General features: G+C 43.1%; 1 protein-coding gene across 1 annotated transcript in view; it reads right to left on the reverse strand.

Annotated features, from left to right (window-relative positions):
* ADAMTS17 (ADAM metallopeptidase with thrombospondin type 1 motif 17) overlaps window positions 1–20,253 on the reverse strand; it is a 155,785-nt gene that overhangs the window by 39,613 nt on the left and 95,919 nt on the right. Inside the window, exons 15-18 of the mRNA XM_059858637.1 lie at window positions 13,670–13,790; window positions 11,404–11,478; window positions 6,146–6,226; window positions 1,386–1,543 (exon numbers count right to left, since the gene is read on the reverse strand). Coding sequence (XP_059714620.1) covers window positions 1,386–1,543; window positions 6,146–6,226; window positions 11,404–11,478; window positions 13,670–13,790 — 435 coding nt within the window. The remainder of the gene's footprint in view (window positions 1–1,385; window positions 1,544–6,145; window positions 6,227–11,403; window positions 11,479–13,669; window positions 13,791–20,253) is intronic.

The following is a 20,253-nucleotide window of genomic DNA, read 5'->3' on the forward strand; positions in this document are numbered from 1 at the left end:
AAGGCTTGTGTTAAGGCCAAAGTCCAGAAGAAGCTGACGTTTCTGATGGTGAAGAAGGTGTCATACACCTTCTGTAATGTGAAGAAGGTGTCATACACCTCCTTTGAGTGGGCACACCCTGGACTACATGGGTGAGCCAGGAAGGTGCTGGTGTGCTCAACCCTGTACCTCTGACTATTCCAGCTGTAACCTCTTTGAACCCAGCATTACACTGGTCTGTGAGCCTGTAAACTCACTCATCTGTCTGAGAAAGCAAAGACAAAACCCCACATGTTCCTGTGCAGCAGATTTTGACACCAAGAAGGTACTGACAAAGTGGATATTACTGTCAGCCTTTTGTGTGTGTGAAAAGTTCAGGCATCTTTGGAGCTTTTCAAACTGGGTCAGGAAGTGTTGCACAATGAACACCAGCAAGCCAAAAAAATCAGGTGAGGGAAGGGAGAGAATGCTGATTTTTAGCAGTGCTTACAGATAGCCTTCAGAGAACAAACATGGCAAAAAGTCACAAGGAGAAGAAACAGCACAGAAAAAATGGAAGAGAATAAAAAAGTTACAGGAAAGAATGAAAAAATTAATATACTTTCTATGCAAACCCTGCTACAGAGCCTGTAAAGATTTCTGCAGACTTTTAAACAGGAACAGATATATGAGACAGGAATTATTACAGCTGTCTCAAAAATGTTAAGGTTACACCAGCATTAAGGGACTGGCCCATGGGTCACCCTGTCACCCACCAGTGACAGCTCTGGGACTAGAGTCCTGCTCCTTTCACCCCTGTGGACTTTTCATTCATGTTCAGCCACATGGCTGTTCATAAAATACCAAGCTGGGTTAACAGAAGGGCTATGGTGAACATAAAGAAAAAATGTCAAAAAACACCTTAAACTACATACAATTGGAAAAACAATACAGAGAAAACAAAGAACATTTCTGTGTGTAATTAAGTCAATACTTAGATTCAAATTCACATATATCATCTGTGCATGCTAGATCTGCACCTCTTCTGTAAGATAACAGAATACTTAAACACAGAGTACATTCTGGCATAAGATGAAAAGACATTTCAGCAAATATGCTTTTATGTGTGTGATCAGGTATGTCCAAGAAATAATTCAGGTCCTTGGGAACCTACATCTTCTAGAATGGACCTGTCTGTGACACATTACAGGGATTTCCTGCACTGGACATGAGCTGAATGAACACTGCCTATTCTCCCAGGATGGAGCATCACTTTTTGAGTGGGGAGCTGGGCTTCTCCAGCCCCTGCAATGCTGCAAAAGAACACTGTGGTGAGGAAGCAAACAATCAAAATTTAACTTTCAGCTAGGATATAAACCCTTTCTGTTGCATCACTTAAGAAACACAAACAAAGGATATAAAGTTACCATCAAGTGCAGTGGTATTTTAGTTGGTCCTTTGGCAGAGATTTTCTCCCACAGCCCCCTTCGCACGTACCGGACAGTGGTGCCTGCGATCTGAAACTCACCAGGAAGCTCAATTTTCCAGTCGCTGTTAATGGATCTCTTACTGGAATCTTTTAAAGCTGGAATAAATCAAACACCATGGAATGAAATGCAAGCAAATTTGTAATTACAATATAGACTATTGAGCCTTTGTCTCAAGGCACCTCAAGCACAAGATGCAGAAATCTTATAATGGATGTGAGTTTGAAAGAATAAAACCTCCCACACTTTAAGATGGCCCATTGAGTTGTTACTAAGTTGGATATATTCTGTACTTCAGTTGATGAAGGTATTCTGAAGAATTAACATAAAATTCATAGATCATTTATCTCTATACTCTCCTTTTAAATGCAACAAAACAAATCTGCAATTTAGTTTCCAAGCAGAATTTTCTTTCAGTTTCCAGATTCTGAGACCACATTTTCCTAAACTCTCCTTGAGAAAAAGATCAATCAAATCTCTGTTGATATACACATGAAGATTTGCAAATGCAAAATACAACTGATGCTGTGTTTGTGTGTGCTCCATAACTAAACATTGAAAAAATTAACATTCAGCTGTCACAGCTGTAAAAGAAGTCAAGTCACAAAGCAGGGACTGGTTAGTGGGCAAAATGTGAACTTGGCCACCTTCTTTTCAGAATCCAAGTGCTGCACACAAATGCATAAGGTCAGGTGCTGTAGGGTCACACCCATCCTGTGCCTCACTAAGGTCAATAAGGAAAGCTCAGCTTCAGAAGGAAGATGAATATTGGGAAGAAAAGATACTTGGAACTGTATGTCCCTTTTTCCAGCCTAACTACTGCATCAGGATCACTGATGTCCTTCAAACACTCAAAGACACCTCCAGCCATAAGGGCATCACATTACTGTTGACTCATCAGTGGAAGCTGATTTAGGGATTGATGTGCTTTCTGTGTTAGAACGGAAGCAGAGTTATCCAGATGTTGGTGTGATGCACTGAGGGAAGAGAAAATTGGCAGACCCTGCTGCAGCAGAAAGTGCCAGGCCCCTTTGTGGTGATCCACTCACTGTGATCAAATCTGCCCTGACAGCAGACAGACAGAATATCCCACGTGTTACTGGGCTTCCTTAGTTCAAGGTTAACTGTGTCTTTTGGCTAAGCCTTTAACAAGATGTTTTCTTAACCTCTAGCATCTCATGCCTATTTTATTCTCTTCCAGTAAAGAACTTTGCTGTCACTTAACTGAGTGTGTTGCAAGAAGGTAAGAGAATTGTTTAAAGCCTTTGGAAGTCAATAGGAAATCTCCTATTGTCAACCCTTTGGATCCAGCCTCCATAGCCAGCCAACCCTCCTGGGTGTGTTTAGGTTATATATATATACATATATAAAAAATTTGTGATGACTGAACTCTGGGGGAATCTGGAGCAAGTGGAGGTCACAATGTTCTCTGCATCTCCCTTTTTGAGGACCTGTACACTGGCAATCCTGGAAAATCTGTCCTGCTGCACACAACCTTCCTGACAGCTCTCAGAGTCCCATCAGAGGCTCCAAAATCAGGGTGAAGGGGAACTGAAGTGAAAGAGTATTTTTTCTGAGGAAAGTTTCCTCTGGCACGTAGCCCAGGGGTAAGATGGTGTCCTGGCATTTGCATGCTGCAGCAATGTGTCTCTCCCTGTGGCTCACTTCTCTTTCTATTTTGTTCCTCAGTTTAGAAAGTACCTTCTGCAAACTGCAGACACAATTCTGAAGCAGGATTGCTTTCCTCTGCCAAGACCTAGTGGCTTCCAGGCAGATCAAAGCTGTGGGTGAGATAAAACTATTTCCAAGCAGCATGGCTGACTAGGAAAGATAGCCCAGCACATGCTCCAAACTAAGAGGTTGAGTGACTTAAGTCATGCTTTGGTTCCAGCTCACCATCAAAGGGAGATAATTTGTTGATGAAAACCAATGTTTGATCTTTGTGAACCTCTTTTCTGCGCAGGGTTTGATTTTGATTGCTGCAGGCACTGCTCCCTTAGTGGCTGAGGAGGTGGAGGGTTTGGAAACAGACCTGTTCCCAAAGGTGCTCCCTGAGGATTGCAGGAATTGCACTGGGGACTGAGCAGAGCACTTAGGCCAAAGTGTTTTCACTACTGTTTGCCTCCATTACCCCATCAGCAAGATCACTGCTGCAGCTACAAAACCTTCCATGTCTCAGACACAGGGAACTCCAATGGCTTTTGTCACATACAACCATTGGCTGTGTGCCCAGCCCTAGAGGTGACAGAACTAAACTCAAACTTGTACAGTAGAAGAGCAGGAGGAATAGGAACCCCAGCAACAACCTGTAACTTCTGTTTTTCTTGTTGGCTGGAAGGCAGGAACTGACCAATCAACTTCTAAACCTGGCATCTAGTCAGATCTTTATTTCCACCTTGGGTCTCTCCAGCTTGCTTCCCAGCCTGTGGACACAAACTGCCCAGGCATTTCCTGTTCAAGGTGGTTTTTAAGAGTTACAGCCAGCCAAGGCAGCCAGCGTGGGTTGCCTGTAGGTGGAGGGAAATTCTTCAGGCACTGCTCCCAGCACATGGAATAATGATTCCAAATTATGCTGGGCTTCTTTCCAAAATGTTGTACCTGGTTCTGAGTAGAAATAGGACCTGATTGGACTCAGCTTTGTCAATGATATTGAAATAGAAAATCCTTCCACACTCAGACCTGAATTTAAGAGTGATTGGGACTTTTTTTCTTGGTCATCTTTATTGCCCTATGGAACCCCCTGCTGCTATTCTTCATCTCAGTTCAGCAAGACATTGGGTATCATTTCTTTGTGTTGAGTGTTCCTTGAAAGAGAAAACCCTGGAAAGCTTAGAGAGGTTCTCCTGGCTCCTGACCATGAAGCAAAGAGTTGAAAGCACTAAAAGCTTTAAAAGAGCCAGATTTTTATCTATCTTTATGTGATGCAAACAGGGCCAGCTCCTGCTCTCAAAAATACACAATCCTAATCTTCACCACCCAGTGGGGAACCATCTGCTTTAGTCAAGGTTATGTTGTCCCAAGGAAGGGCAGTCTCTAACTCCACGTAAGACTCTCAATGCTCTGCTATCTGCCAAAGCCCAAATACCCTGTGCAAACCCCACCAAGACAAACAAAAAGACTGGTTTCCAGAAGGCAGAGCACTTGCAAAACCCAAAGGAACACTGGCTCCCATTGTTCCACCAGGCTTTGCTACGTCAAACACCTCATGTGTAGGCGGGCTAAAGCATTATGGAAACAGGAGCAGTGGTGATATTCCTTCCTACCAAGAAGTGGCACAAATGCCAATGGTTTTGATCAAAGGGCAACTGAATGACATAATCTGCCCTCCTTTTCTCCCCTGAATCTGGAGTGAAAGAGAACAAAAGCATCTTTCCCAGTGATATTGCCAACTGCAGGAACATCTCAAGACAAAAAATCAATAGCACAAGAGCTGAAATCTTGACACAGTCACTATGCAAACGTTTTCAGCAGCATCTGATGTTCCAGTGCTGGATATTAACATCTCCTTTTGGCTGGAGATGAAGAATTATAAGCAAAGACGTGGAAATCAGAGACCAAGGTCTGAGCTTTGTTCTGACTCCCTGTATAGCCATGAGCAAGTGGCAACACCTCAGTTTCCTCTTCCACAAACAAGAGAGTGAGAAGCTCTGCAATCCTCTCAGAGTTCCTTCCTCTCTGGAAGTAATTCCATGGCCATGCAGCTCTGGGACCATGTCGGGGTTTTTTTGGATCTTGGGCAATTTTCTTTGAAGCCTCTGCTCTGCCACAGGCTTCCTGTGTAAATTCAGGGCTAATGGGCCATTAGCATTTCTGTGACCTGGACTCCCTAGAAGTAGATGGGGATAAAACCCTTTATCTATTGCACAGTAATAACAGAGAAGGAAATGCCTCAAACATTGGAGAGAAGAGGCAGAAGAGCAAACTAACAGATCCTCAGTATAACTGACTGGCTGCACTTTACAAATGCCATTCTGACCTTTAATTTATGCAATGAGTAACTGAACAACAAATTCATTGACAGACTCTGCCCTACAACAACCTCACATGCAAATCTTACCCATCAGCCATGTCTAAACCTTTTTTTCCCAATAGGAAAAGGAGGAGAGGATGGCTGTTCCCCTCTAAAGGAATGCAGAAGTAGAAATGACAAGAGGATTAAACAATTTTTTTGCCTGATAAAATAGAGGCAAGTGAACTAGAGGCTGCAGCCAAGCCCATCTCAGAATGCAGGATCAGGTCTTGGGTACAGCATCCAGTGAAAATGTGCTGCTGTAGGAAATGGCAGCAGGTTACTGAGGGATATCAGCTGCCCTGTCCTGCCACTGCTTCAGACTGAGCTGGGCATCTTCTTCTGCCATTCCCTCCTCTAAACACACTGTTCTCTTCCCCACTCCCTCCTGAAGTGCTGTGTGCTCCTGGCAGCCCTGTGCAAGCCACTGCCAAGTTCTGCTCAGGAACTTTTCGGTCTGTATATAAAAGTACTCTCTGGTCCTTCCAGGTTGCACAGGGCCTGTAAGTGTCACATACTATCACATCACAAACACATGAAACCAAGCCACAAAAGCAGAGACTGCAGCAAGACTCAAATCACCAGTCCCTCCCTGGCAGCAACAAACCTTACAGGTCGCTTAGAGAAGGGTCATTTTAAAAGAAAACATTGCTGAATTTTAATCAAAACATTTTTACTTTTGTCTTTTTACCCAGAAAGCTGTGAGCAGGTTTGTCCTCAACCACTCTGATCCGCCGGGCACCCGCAGGGATCACAGCGGCTTCGATGTAACCTACAGCAACAAAAAAGGGGTGAATGAAAGCAGGGCAGGGCCAGCCAGGACCAGCCATCCCCCACCTCCCTGAGAAAAACTCAACTCCAGGCTGGGGATTGAGTGAGAAACACTCCAAATGAGATCCCTGTGCTGGCAGCCAGTTCTCACTGCTGTCACAGGCGTGATCATGACTAACATTTCAGCAGAAATGCATGAGTGCTGCTCAGCTGTGACTTCAGCCTTGTTAATTAGCTCTAATTAGATCTGCACCCTTTGAATCACCCTGGTTTTCCTGCAGTACTGGCAGGGATGCATGAGGACACTGCAAAATGTGACTGTCAGGAGCAACACTGCACAGAACAGACATGTGAAATGATGTTTCCAAAAGATGCTCTTGCTTTGTCTTCCCCATCGAGGCTGTGGTGTCAGAAAGGACTCACTTCCACAAAACTTTTTGTTGATGCTAAAACTGAGCAGAGGGAATTAGTGGGACAAATTTGGGGAAAAGCTTGTTTTCATTTACATTTCAGCTCTGTACAAAAATTCTGGAGGAGATAATGATCTCCTTGCACTGGACTGCTGAAAATTCAACAGCTCAGATTTAATGCAATAACAGAGCTGGAAGTTTCTCCAGGACTGACCACTGGCCAACACTGAACAATTTTTCAAAGACCAATTTTGATTCACAGAATACAGTAGGAATAAGCAGGTGCTACAAGGAAATGCAGCCTCTTTTCCCCCACTATGGAGGCATGTGGAGTTACAGACTTGCTCCATGGGGTGGAAGCGGTGCCTTTAAATAATAAAGCAGAGGAACACCAGGGCCCATTTCAAAGAGCCAGACAGAGTTTTTCCACTGGCTTCAATGGACTTTGAATCAGGCCTCTGTAGATGACACTAATCTCATCACAACCATGACTTGATTCCTTCTAATTGGCCACCCAGTTTACTTTGCAGTCTATCACTTGGCACCTTTTTGGGGTTATTGTTGTCCTCTTTCTTTTAGATGTTAAGCAGCTTATCCTGTATGTCCCCTCATCCACATTTCTTGCTTTAAAGGGCTCTGTGAAGCTATTCTGTGTCAGTGATGCCTTTATGGGAATTGTGGGCTGTCTAGAGCAATGGGTTGGAGAAGTGCTGGCACAGGGAGCAGTGATTCCTTTAGCACTTAGCAGTGTTCAGGGAGCTATTTTAGGGATAAAAGTGCAGCCCTGCTTTTGCTGTGTTGATACAGGGAGGACTCCAAGGGGTATGGTGACAGTCTCTTGCACCTCAGGACTAAGTGATTCTCCTTCCATTGTGACTTGGAGTGAGACAGATCTGGGGTCTCAGAAGGTGAATTCATTTCCAGAATATTCATTTCATGAGAAAGGCTTGAGCTCTTGGGTTTCATCAGATGCAGAAGGTGGGCAGCTGACTTGGGCCAGACAGGCTCCCTCTTTCCCTGATTTGTTGTATCTAAATGACACTTTTATCTGACTCTTCAGCTCAGTTCTCTTTGCACTTGTTCCTCCTCAATTACTTCTCCCTTACTCAGGATGTGTCAGAAATGGTCACTCATCCCTTGCAGGAAAACCAGAGAGAGGGGCAGCAGAGCTCAGGACTTGTCTGTGCACAGAAGCCAGAGCAGAGGCTCTCCCAGCTGCTGTTCCAGCCTGGTTGCACCAGGAAAAATCATTACTTCCAGGGTCAATTTTACAAAGGCAATAGGGAAATCTGTTATGAAATCAGAGCAAACAGATGTTGGGCTTCATCCTAGACATTGCCAGGAGTTGGTTTTTCATCAGCTGAGGTATCAAATCACAGACAATACAGTCAGATATCAAACATCCTCACTGCACCCCATGCAGCTGCATATAAACCCAACCGACAACTACTCAAGACATGAACACACAGCAGAAGCGTGATCAGTGACAGTCAGTCACAAGGAAACAGCTCCTGATACACCCTGAACATCCCTGTTAGGAAGCCAGTTTGGAACATGCCCAAGTTTCAGGTAATTTATTGTACCTACTAGGGGACTATTTACTTATTTAGTTTTCAAACCAGATACAAATGCCCAGAGCTGAATCATGCAGGGGTTGGAGACAAAGTTACTCTGAATTTAGTGGAAGGCAGTCACTACAGCGAACTCTGGATCTGTCCCTTGACTCAGCAGCAGCCAGGAGTGTGTCACACTGCTTTAGAGGTGAGCAAACACTGGAGCTGTACTGGAGGCTCAGCTCAAGCCATTAAATACACTCATTTCATCACTGTGCCATGAGAGAAACACCATGTGGAAAGGTGATTTTTATGTTACATTTTACAATAGTAAATGGTCAAGTATGAGCTATTAATAGAGTATTAGTTCTGGAGACTGTTTGCTTTGGTCTCACACCAGATTTTTTCTCCTTGTGTAATTTCTAATCCTGATTGATGGCTTTGGGGGGGCTGCACTCACAGCTCCTGAATAAAAAGAAACACTGTGTTATCTCACTGTGCCACAAACCTGACTGCTGACATTCACTCTCCTGTTAGAGAACTGCCAAATGCTTTGCAGGGTTTGGATCTGACCTGTCCTCTCAGAGATGAAGCAGAACCCTTGGGCATGTCCCACCAGGAGCACCTGGACACTCTCATTCATTACCTCCAGCAATATTGGGTGAGTTAGTGGTCAAATTCTGCTGCAAACAGACTGGATACCACCCACGCAAATTTGCCACAGGTACAAACTTGGATCACCTCCACCACGCCACTCTGGTCTTCAGAGCTGGTGGGAGGCTTGTGGTCACAGATTCCTGATCTTTGAGATAACTGCACCAGGAAACACCTCCAGTGTTTTCTAGGCACATTTCATTAAGCAAACTGTAACTGCAGATTGCCAGAGAGATTATCAAGCGTCAGCTAGAATGACCAAAAAAAGTCTCAGAGTTGGCCCCCAGTCAAGGACTCCCAAAGCTCGGTTAGGTCTAAGGATAATTGTCTGCAAGGCCAGGGTTTGTAAGGTTGGGCTTAAAGTTCATCTTTAAATGAGGAACTGGTTAAAGACTGATGAGATTTGGCAACTATCAGGCAGTATTTTTAGTAATTTCACCCATAAATCAGCCTGTTAAGATGAAGCTTTGAAAATACAACAGGAGAACTTCATTATTTGATAATTTATAGTGCTGTATGCAGTATACTCCACCTTGGGAACAGTTACTTTGGCACACACCAATCTTTCTGGATAATCTGCATTACATCAGTGTCTCAGGAATGTAAGACTGTGATTGAAGCAAATCCTAGATACAAATTTTATGGTATAACTCGTATTAGGAGAGACACCAGAACAAAGAGGTGGCTTTGTCATCAAGGAGATTAATATGTGAACAGTGGCTACTGTATCTTCATTTAAATGCTGGAGAGATTTGCAAGAGGAAAGCAGCCCACACAGAAAAATCCATCGTTAGCCATTGTTATTATTCCCAAAAAGAACAGAAAGTTTAGTTTTAGTGTGAATTTAGGAATGCCACTGATCTACTGCAAAACTCTTCTGGTTCACACTGCAGTGAAAGACGGACTCAGAGGTGAAGGACAAATGATCCCATGGCTGAAAGTATCAACCCCTGGGCACTGCACCTTCCTATCTTATCCCTGTACACACCAAAATCAGGTGTGAGAAGGTCAACAGTGGCCAGCCCATTATCAAACCTCCCAAAAGTGCTTTGAACAAACATCTCAGGGTAGAAGCCAAGGAGATCAGGCTGTCCTGCCTACCTGCCAGCCTAGGCCAGCAAAGCTTCCATGGTATTTCAGGGATAGGCACCAGCTGAGCATCCCAGACTCCATCTCCTTCCCACCTCGCAGCTTTTGCTGATTGCTGCTTGTTGCAGTGGAGTGCAAATTATGTGTCTATTTTCTTAAGAGCTGTGATGATTCTCCTTTGCTTTTAGCTTGAGAATAAATGCTGCATTGGCACCTGTCTACTTCCAGCCATGGGATAGCTCAGTTGTAAGAAAATAATTTCTCTGAAGAGCCATGGATAAATTTCAAAGCTTCTACCATTGTTGTGAAATTGGTTACTGGGATTTCTAACTTGCATGTTCTGATGAAATCCCCATAAGGGATCTCTGAGTTAAAGATTAGGTAAAGTTCTATTTTCTTGCAATTTACATGTGCAGCCTATTGATGAAAAAAGATATTTTTGTGTTGGCTAAAGATGCTCCCAGCCAGCATGACAGCACTACTGTTCAAGATTCTTTTGGTAAGCACTGGACAAACAGCATATGCCATAAAACCTCTACTTTTCTACCATCTTAAAAAGAAAAATTCCTAGCAAAGGTGTGCTTTTCCTTTCCCAAAATGACAGTTACAACAACTGGCATATCTCACATTATTAGATTCTGCCATTAAAAAAAATCCAAACATCTGTGGTCATTCTTTTGAATTTTAACCATAAATTCTTTTAAATTATAATCATAAATGAAAATCTTGATGTGGCTGAGAAAAAGCAGGAGAGATAGACCCAGGACTCTGAGATTACAGGCACAACCTTGGAGAAGTTGTCAGTGATGAATCAGCTCCCCAACTGACGGGAGTCCAAGAGCTGTCCTTCATTTCTAGGTCCCCTGTACAGTGGCAGAGTGACAGAGGTGGACTTCAGAACAACTCTGTGTTTAGTTTTGAAAAATTATTTTGTAGAAATAGGTACAAGGCATGCTGCCAGTCGAAAGGAAACCTCAGTCTAAACAGTGCATTCAGCTGGCCTGCTGAAGACAGCCAGCTGCACACAAGTGTATGTGATGTTTAGCATCATAAATTAAGGCTTTTGACCTCCTCTCCAGCAGAAAAATGGGGTCCATTTCCAGTTGGATCACAGGTGGTAAGAGCTGAAATGCTGGATCTCCTACAAGGCACTTTGAATGTTCTACCATCTTTCCCACCAGGGTGGCAGAACCTCTGTGACATTAAAGTTGGGGAGAAAAAGAAATAGACCTGGTTCTTTTTGCTTGGTGCTTGAAAATTTGGCTTCCTTTCCACAGATAGGCTCCCTAAAAGGAAAGGATCTGTACTGTATCTCTGACAAGGCAAGTGAAACAGTAAAAGGACTTGAAGTTTATCCATGGCTTTTGAAACCAAATTTCCCCATCTAATCCGACAAAACGAAGATAAAGGACCAACACCAAAGGATTTCACCGACACCCACTGACACTGCAAACAGCATTCAAGTATCTTACACGAGAAACACTTGGGAACAGCCTTTGCCTTTGCCATCACACATGTGGAAACCTTCTTACAATGACTATTGGTTACTAAGAAACAGAAAGGAGTTGGCAGGGGTTTAGTTCAGTTCACAGGGCTCCACAACATCATTTGCAATCACAGGACACAGAGGGACCAATCCTGCAACCAGAGGAGTCCCACGGGCAGAGCAAAGGCTCAAGGCTGCAGATGCAATTCCCCAAACAGATACCACTCCAAAACAATCAATGTCTTGATGTTTGAAGTCTATTATCTTTTGAAGTAATAAATCAGCACAGTGGACTTGGGGTCTTGGCCTTGACTTGGAATGCAGCCAGGTGGTGGGGATTTGCCACTGAACTGTGCAATCATTTACACACCCAAACCTTGAACTTGTGATCACCAGAACATTGTAGATCTTTCTTTGCCCCAGCTTCCATCAAATTTTTGCACATTTTTGCTTAACTGTCAATTTAAAATAAAAAGCCTTTTTTCTCTTGAGTCATGCCACGTTCACTTGTGATACCCTGGAGCTTTGCTTACTGCATGAAATTCAGTGGCTTCAACTGAGGACCTGATTCTGCAAAACAGCAGTGTATGAACAGAAATGGATGGAAGCACACATTAAATATAATTAACTTTTCAAATTAAAATAAAACAAAACATCTAATAAATGGTTTTGAGGTTATACTGGTAAAAACAATTATCTTCTAGATTATGTGAGATGGCTAAAGGTGGAAATATTGCATTGACAAAGCAACACTTTGACAGTTTTGTGTGTCTGAGATGATCAGCAGAGAATCTGAATGCTTGAACACTGCCCACGAGTCATCAGGAATTCTTTCTGATTAGATTCCAGGGCACTGGGGGTGAGAACCTCCTGCAGAGTCCTGGCAGCCAGTTAAGACTGAAGCTGCTCTGCTCCTACAGCCTTGTAAAGTCACCACCTCAAGCAGTCTGTGTAGCTGGAAACGGGTGCAATCTCCTGGCAGTGACCCAGAAATTTTGTATTTATCTGCACAAGATGTTTTGTAGACTCATTGGAAAAGATAAAAGACAGCTACTCTTCAGCAGCATGTAAGAAATCCATGCAAGCTGTATAAGCTGCTACAGAAATGGAGAATAGCTGGGTTTTATTTGATGGAAATGAGGAACTTTTCCCACCACTTGCATCAAATGCAAAAAGCTTGATGTAAGTGGGTGGAAAATTACTGGACAAAAGAGTCAAAGGCACTAATGCAGGAAACCATTCAACAGGTTGGCCAAGCACACAGATGTACTCCAGAGATGTGGTGCAGGTGGGAAATCCTATCTGCATCTCACAGGAGGTGACAGATCCCAGCTGGCCCCACAGGTGAGGAGGAGGAGAGTGCAGAGGAAGAGGTCAGTGAGCAAAATCAGAGCCTCAGACTTCAGAGCTGAGAGCTGGACTAAAGGGAGCTGCTAAGCACTGGTGCTGCTTTAACCACAAAACTGGACTGAAGTGTGTGCTTAGAGGGGATTTTCATGTGCTTTGTGGAACTCAGCCCTGGAGCAGCACATTGAATGTATTTCTCCATACAGAAATGCCAGTTCTGTATTCACTGAATGGGAAATACTTTTTTTTCTGGACAATTGTTTCCTCCTGGAGCAGCTTCCAAGTTCTGGACATGGCTTTTCCTCCCTTTGGCTAATAAGGATGTGCGATAACAGGGTTCTCAGAAGTGTAGTACAGAAACCCTGGAACAAAGACTATTTCAAACACCAAGCTGTACATACATTAATGTTTAACAAGAAAGGGAAAAGTCTTATATCCTATACTGGATATTTTTGCTGGCAGGGAATCAGTAAAAATATTCAGAGGGGAATGCACTGCTCTTTCCTTTTGCTGAGATATTGTGATTATAACATGAATCATCTATAACATGCAACATGCGTCATTCTGAGACCTCAAAGATGGTGCTGAAATCCAACTTCTCTCTTGCTGGGAAAGATTCTGTGATTTTGTCTCCTATTTAAAAATCATCAGCACCAGTAGCACTCAGAATGAGAAACACAACTTCAGCCTGAATTTCAGGCAGAGGCAGTGCCTGGTATCTGGGTGAACGAGTAAGAAGCAGATGGGATATCATTCCTGAAGTGAGTTGGGATTTGGTTTGTGTTCCTTAGGAGCTTCCTAGAGCTGTTTTTGCTAGGTGACCCCAGGGCTATCCAAGAGGAAGAGCTGTTACTGCTGCCCCAACTCTCCTCAAGCAGGTAGGAGAACCCCAGAGTGTTACTCACCCATGCCCTTGGTGTGGTTGAAGTCTCCCTTCACCACCTTGCAGGTTTTCCCATCTCCACTGCAGATCCCGCAGCGATCCTCTTTGGCAGCTGAGCCAATGATCCCATCACAGCCAATTTTCTAATGACAGCAACCAGAGACCCCCATTACTTTGTTTGCAAGGTTAGAGCATCTTTAAACAACGAGGTCAACACTAATATTGACATCTGACTGAAAACCTGAACAGGGAGAAAACATTCAACTCTTAATTAAACTTTTGAAATACCTGAAAAAAGACCTCCTTAATCAGATGGCTCAAGATACCTGAAATGAAAGAGTAGTTCAGTGGAAGCAGGTCAGTCCCATATCTGGCCAATTTCTACCACAAGACTGCCTATGCAATTATGAAATTTTCCACATGCTTGCACAATATTAAGACTCAACATTCAACTGAAAAATAAATGATAAAATCTAACAGTTTCACCTAAAGCTTTATTATAAATGGTATTTTCATAATTTTATATATATACCTATTTTTTTTCCAATAAAACCTACAGTTCTGCTTCCACACAAGGGAGAGTCACAATATTCTCCCTGTAGCTATGGGAACTATCACCATAATCTTCCTTATTCACAAAGCATTCACAGGTTATGATGGTGTTCATTCCACTCTTGTAGATCTTGAGGCTGACAACACTGTCATTAATCTATGTAAATGAATCTTGTAGTCTGTCCATGTAAGACCCTCAAATTGATCAGCAATTCACTCTTAAAACATAAATTTCTACTGAAATAAGCCTTGTCTTTATGCAAGTTATTAGCAGAGATTGCACTATTAAAAGTGAGTTTAAGATTTATTCTGCACAGATAAACAGTTTCTTGGCAAATGAGTAGCAGGACTGTCACTAGTAAGACTTATTTGAATAAGGCTATTGGGTCTCTCCCTTCTTTGCCTTCCTATAATGAAGCCAGAGGAAAGTTGGAGAGATATCTTAAGGAACAATCAAAACAACAAACATTTTGAAAAATAGGGTAAGCAGGGAAATATTAAGAGAAGTCAGGCTGTTTATCTGAGCCTGGCTGCGTGTAAGCAATGCAATTTGGATCAGAATTCCAACATTCCCCTTGTTTCAGAAGACCCTGGCCACTGCCTCAGTCCAGATGTATTTCAGGGATCAAAGATTGCCAGCGTTCCACCGTGTGCTGATGCAGAGCTTGTCTGGGTAGATCATTAGGGACAGACATGCTGAGAGAGGGTGATCATCCTAAACACATACCAGGGAAATGCTGCTCATTAACTGGCACAGCACCTACACTGGTGCACAGGAACAGCAGGAAAAAACTGTATAAATGGGAGTTAAAAGAGGGAGGAAGAAGACCGTGGAGTTTCTGGCAGTTGCAATTCTCAAGCCTAAACTTCACGCCCATGTCCAACAAATAATTTTGGGATATTGAACGTGATTCTGCCCCCAGAACAGAAGGATGTCCCAGCAGTTCTTCTTCCAGGAAAATCAGGATGATTTATTAATGGGGTTGCTGAAAGGCAGCTGGAAATGAACGCCTGCCTGCCACCCTGCTGAGATACTGGAAAGGCTGTGTTTAATTTAAGGCTCTGGTGCTATCTTTTATTGTGCTGCATTGTTATTAGCACTATGTGAGCACGCAGATGAATAAAGGGAACATAATGAGTGTTGAACCACACTTATTCCCAGAGCTACATGAGGAGTCTGTAGGACTCTAACAGAGGCAGGGAAAGAATGGGGAGCTGGCAATCACATGCTTTGTATTTACACTGGAGTTTCCCAGATAATGGAAACCAGTGTGAGCCAGCAAAGCTTGGGAAGGCTGAGTCCCCCCTAATCTGAGACTGGGGTTCAAGACAAGCCATTTCCTCACACCTTCACTTGCTCACTGACACCCTTCCACTTGAGAGGCCCTTTCTGAAGGGCATGGAGAGAACTCACTGAATCCACAAATGTAACTCCCAATATCTTTGCTGGTTTTTACCTTTCATCTTCACCCTATTCCCTGTGAGTGAAGGAACTGGGAATGGCCCTTGCACCCTCCTCTACAATAGTACCATTGCTCCCATCCACAAGGCAAACTTTTCCCTCAATCCAGGTCTTGAGACTTAAGGCCTCCATCACATCTGGGCCAGGAAATGGCTTCTTACAAAGGAATATCTCTAAGAGAATAAAACACTTTTTTCCTTGGCTTCAAGATGAAAATTGGTGCATTCTTGCTACTTTATGGGGGAAAAATACCTTGGAAGCACTTTAGTGTTGTCTGCATAAACAGTAGAGCCTGTTTCCCTCTCCCCAAGCTTTCCAATCATTTCCAAACTGAAAGTGCATTTAATAAGAGCACATTTAATAACAGTACATAATGAAACAGCTTTGGGTAAGATTTGACAGTGGATTCCAAAAGCTGCAAAGTCATTTAGAAACACATTGTATTGGTCACTCTAATCCTTTGAGAACTGCCCACATGGAAAATAATCTTAAAACCACCACCATGGCCACTCTTAAAACAAGTGGATCAGTGGATCGAAGGGGAAGAGACAGGACTGGAAGGAAAGAACACAGTGGCTGTCACCTTTGTGGGGGCAAAGCATCTGCCAGTAGTCCTTGGGTTGTTAACTGAGAGATTTCTCCAAGGTGTGAGAGCTCCTGAGACTCCAGCACTGGCTGGAGAAACCATCCAGTGTGTACATCAGCAGCTTCCCACTGACAATATGCTCTGTGTATTATACTGCCCATCCTTTAACCACAGAGCTGTCCTCAGCCTGCAGAAAGCTTTCCCAATTGTGAAGCCTTAATTAATCATATGCAAAGGGAAAATCCCAAGTTTCACTGCTCAAAAGTCAAGTTTTCACAGTGCAGAAAGAATCCCTTAAAACCTAAATAGTTCAAGGGAGTTGTTTGATCTTTGCCATCTCTCACTTGCTTTGTGGTGCTTCCTGTCCAGCCCAACCAGTCAAGGTAAGGGGATTCATTAAATTAAGAAGCAGAAAAGGGAAGCTTTACATTCTGAAGAAAGAAAGCCCCTGGAAATATCAATGACATCCCGTGTGTTTTCTGACCCAAGAGTTATCCTGCAGATGAGCAGACTGAGCCCATGGACCAGCCCATCCACCAACTGCTGGACACTTTCAGTTCCATCAGTCTTGAATGGACTGGTGAGAAGGGAAGCAGCTTTAAAACATGGGAATGCTGGCAAGAAACATGAAAATAAGTCTTTTAGGGCTTCAAGTCCTCAGCATGGACAGTCAGAAATGTGTCCACAGATTTCTTGAAGCTCTTCCACCCAGGCAGTCTCCTGTTCTGACACCACGTTTTGGAACTAGCCATTGACCTTTAAATTGGCAGGTAACTGCATATTTGCTGAGCCAAAGGCTGGAAATTAATTCTCTTTAAGCTGGTATCTCCATCCACCCTTCCTTCTCTCCCTCCCCCTTCTTCTCATTTTTATAATTAAACATCTGAAAGTACTGCTTGTTGGGTGGTATTTCCAGCTTCAGTCATAGCTGGCTCCAGCATAGGAAAACTCTTCTCTTTTGAATACATATCACTTGGATTCTTCTGTGTGAACTACTCTCTGTATTGCTTGGGTACTTTTTAATCATATTTTTATTTGTATTTTCAATGGCTGTGAAAGAGCTCAATTGATACAGCTTGTGAGGGTATGTTTTCCTACATAAACACAATTATTTTTGTTATATACACCCACTCTGTGCAAGAAATGACATTGTAGGCTCAAAAAGCTGTAATGCTTCCCATATGCTGAACTAACTGGCTGTCTCAATGGATCAAATATAAATATTGATGCAACATGTGCCACTTTACAAATCAATCATGTACAGAGCAGGCTGGTTATGACAGACTCATCTACACTCTGCCAATCCCTTCTGTCCATAATATCCAATGCCATTGATACCTCCAGGGATGGACCACATGAAACAGGAATGTACAGATGTGAGCAAGTGACATTCAGATCTGAGGGGAAGAGAATTCTTATTTCATTGTTTTAAACACGTCTGCCCCTGTGGAGGGTTGTGGGGGCTGTCAGGGCTGGGTGAGGTGAGTCTGGGTCCCTAATCAAGCAGTTCCTCTCTGAGTTACTCCAACTTCTGTTGCACAACAAGTTTTGTGCTAGGGGTTGGAGTCCCTGTAGGAGTTAGTTCAGAAATATCCTCCTGTCATTTCCCAAGCCTTCAGATTTTGTCTGAATCAGAGCAGCTCTGCTGGATCAGGAGTTAGACACATCCTATTTTAAATCAACATTATCTCATCTGCATTAGATCTGCAATGTCATCTGCCATTGACTTTGTGCTCAGATCCCTCAGCAGCTCATGGGGGTGTTAGACACAATAACTCATGATTTTTCACATATAGACATTGAAGGCTATGTGTCAAAACCTCTGTGTTCATGAGAGAACATGCAAATAATGCAAAGCTCTTTCCCATACCAGGAACTCCATTGCTTCTGTTCTATTATATCTTTCCATGGGATAACATGGAAGAAAAACTGGGGGAAATAGCATGTTTGGGGTTTTTTTTCATACCCCACAGCAAAGTACACCACAAACCAGTAGGATATTGACAAAGAATTGGTTCTGTCACCATGCCTTACTCACCAAAATCCTTGATACTCTATTTAACCTCAAATTACATTGCTACAGATCCAGACATGAAAAAAAAAACCAAAAAGGCAATTATACAACAGGTTTCTGTAGTTCAGACAATCCTTCTGGATTTTGTGCACATGCACTAAATAATTTATCAAAGTTCAGTGCTAAGCCAAGTTGTTGTATGGAGACAAGCTACCCAGTCTGGAACATCTTGTACCACAGTTTGTAATGCAGGAATATGAATAATACATGGAAAATACTCAAGTGAGGAGACAAAGCCAGAACTCCAGGCATCAATCAAATGCAAAAAGTGGGTACTAAGTATGTAAAAACTGTTTGCCAGAAGCAGGTCCAGTAGACAACTTCAATTTCTCCTCTGCCACCTGTGGCACTCTCCTGACACTCTGCTTGTTCAGTTTGCAGAAGCTATTTATGAAAATCTGTCCATTTTCTAATTTGTGCTCCCCTTTCATAGAGTGTGACAATCACCTTCAGAAGAAAGTAGTTCTGTAACAATTCTGTTGTGCCAGGACAGCCTAATATGTGGCTTATTCTCATTAAACACACTGTGGATTCACCAGCCAGTTGAAAGGAGGTGTGAGATGACAAAACATTCATGAGAAAACTGCAGATAGAGCCAAAACATCTTCACCTCTTAAATTGTTAAATCACAGCAAAGACTGCCCTTGATCTCTAGCCCAGTTGTTGCTATACAGGAGGTCTCTCTTTAAGAGACCTTAAATTACATCCTGAAGCACAATCTGTAGTCCACACTGGAAAGTTCTCATGCTGTCATGAGGCTCAGACTAATCCTCCTTTGAGAAAAGCCAGCACAAGGTCATGTGCATCACAACAGTCAGCTGAGTAGCTTGTCTCCTCCTCACCCCTCTGCTCTGTGACATCTGACACTTTTTTTTAGCTCCACTTCTGCCAGCAGTTTTGAATTAACCTCAGCAGCACAGAGCAAAACACTGTAAGAGGTTAGAAAGTGCCCTGTTCTCATGAGTGCCCTCTCATCAAACACACATCCCACAGGCCCAGGGAAGAACAAAACCCTCAAGGAAACCTCTCCCTCAGGAGAATCCTCTTCCTGAAAGCCCTTTGTCACTTGAAGGGAAATAGGAGGAGATGAATCCAGTGTGAGGTGCAGGTTGCAGTGCCCGACCCCACCTTCCCCATGGCTGCAGTGACCATGACAGGGAAAGCAAATTGCTGCAAAGCCTAAATCTGCATTCATCCTCTTCCTCCTCCTCCCACACATCAGGCAGCTCTTGTTCTCCAGCCTGCTACAGATTTTCTGTCTCTGAAAAATCTCTGGGGAAAATAAATTCTCCTTTCTAGAAGACCATGTGCATTTTGAGGAAAAAAGGTCAAAGACATATGCTTTGAACAGGGGATCCAGTTTGCTCAGAGGATGGTAAGAAATGATGCATTTGAAATGTTCAGCCTCAAAACCAACTCAAATAAACAAGGAAAAAATAAATTAAGACCTTATGTTTCATCTCAAAAACAAGGAATAAGCTAGAAAAAGTCTAGGTGATTTAGGAACCCCCATGCTAAATTTAGGGCTGACTTTGCTCTTTGGTGCTTCTATGCATGATCAAAGTAATAACCAAGTTTACTCACTCCAGCTGCCTTCAGGTGTAAGGGATAAATACAGAGATGCTGCTGCTTTTGATGATTTTGTTTCAGGGATAGTGAGGCTGACAGCAAAGGCTTCATTGACACCTTTTAGATTGGAGTTCAGCTTTAAAGTGAAACTGTAGTAACTTTACAAAGTACAACTGAAGGAAAATTCCCCTAGTGCCTAAATGTATTTGGGGCATTTTGGGGCTTCAGAGAATCTGTTCCTGCTTTCCTTCTCAAACCCCTCCTCTCCTTGCAACGGTTTTTTCTCTGCCATGTTCAATCTACATTCATTCATCATCCAAGAACGATTCACAAGCTGCATTTAGGAGCATCTAGTGAAGGGAG

Source organism: Haemorhous mexicanus, chromosome 13, assembly GCF_027477595.1.
Source record: "Haemorhous mexicanus isolate bHaeMex1 chromosome 13, bHaeMex1.pri, whole genome shotgun sequence".
NCBI classification, from domain to species: domain Eukaryota; kingdom Metazoa; phylum Chordata; class Aves; order Passeriformes; family Fringillidae; genus Haemorhous; species Haemorhous mexicanus.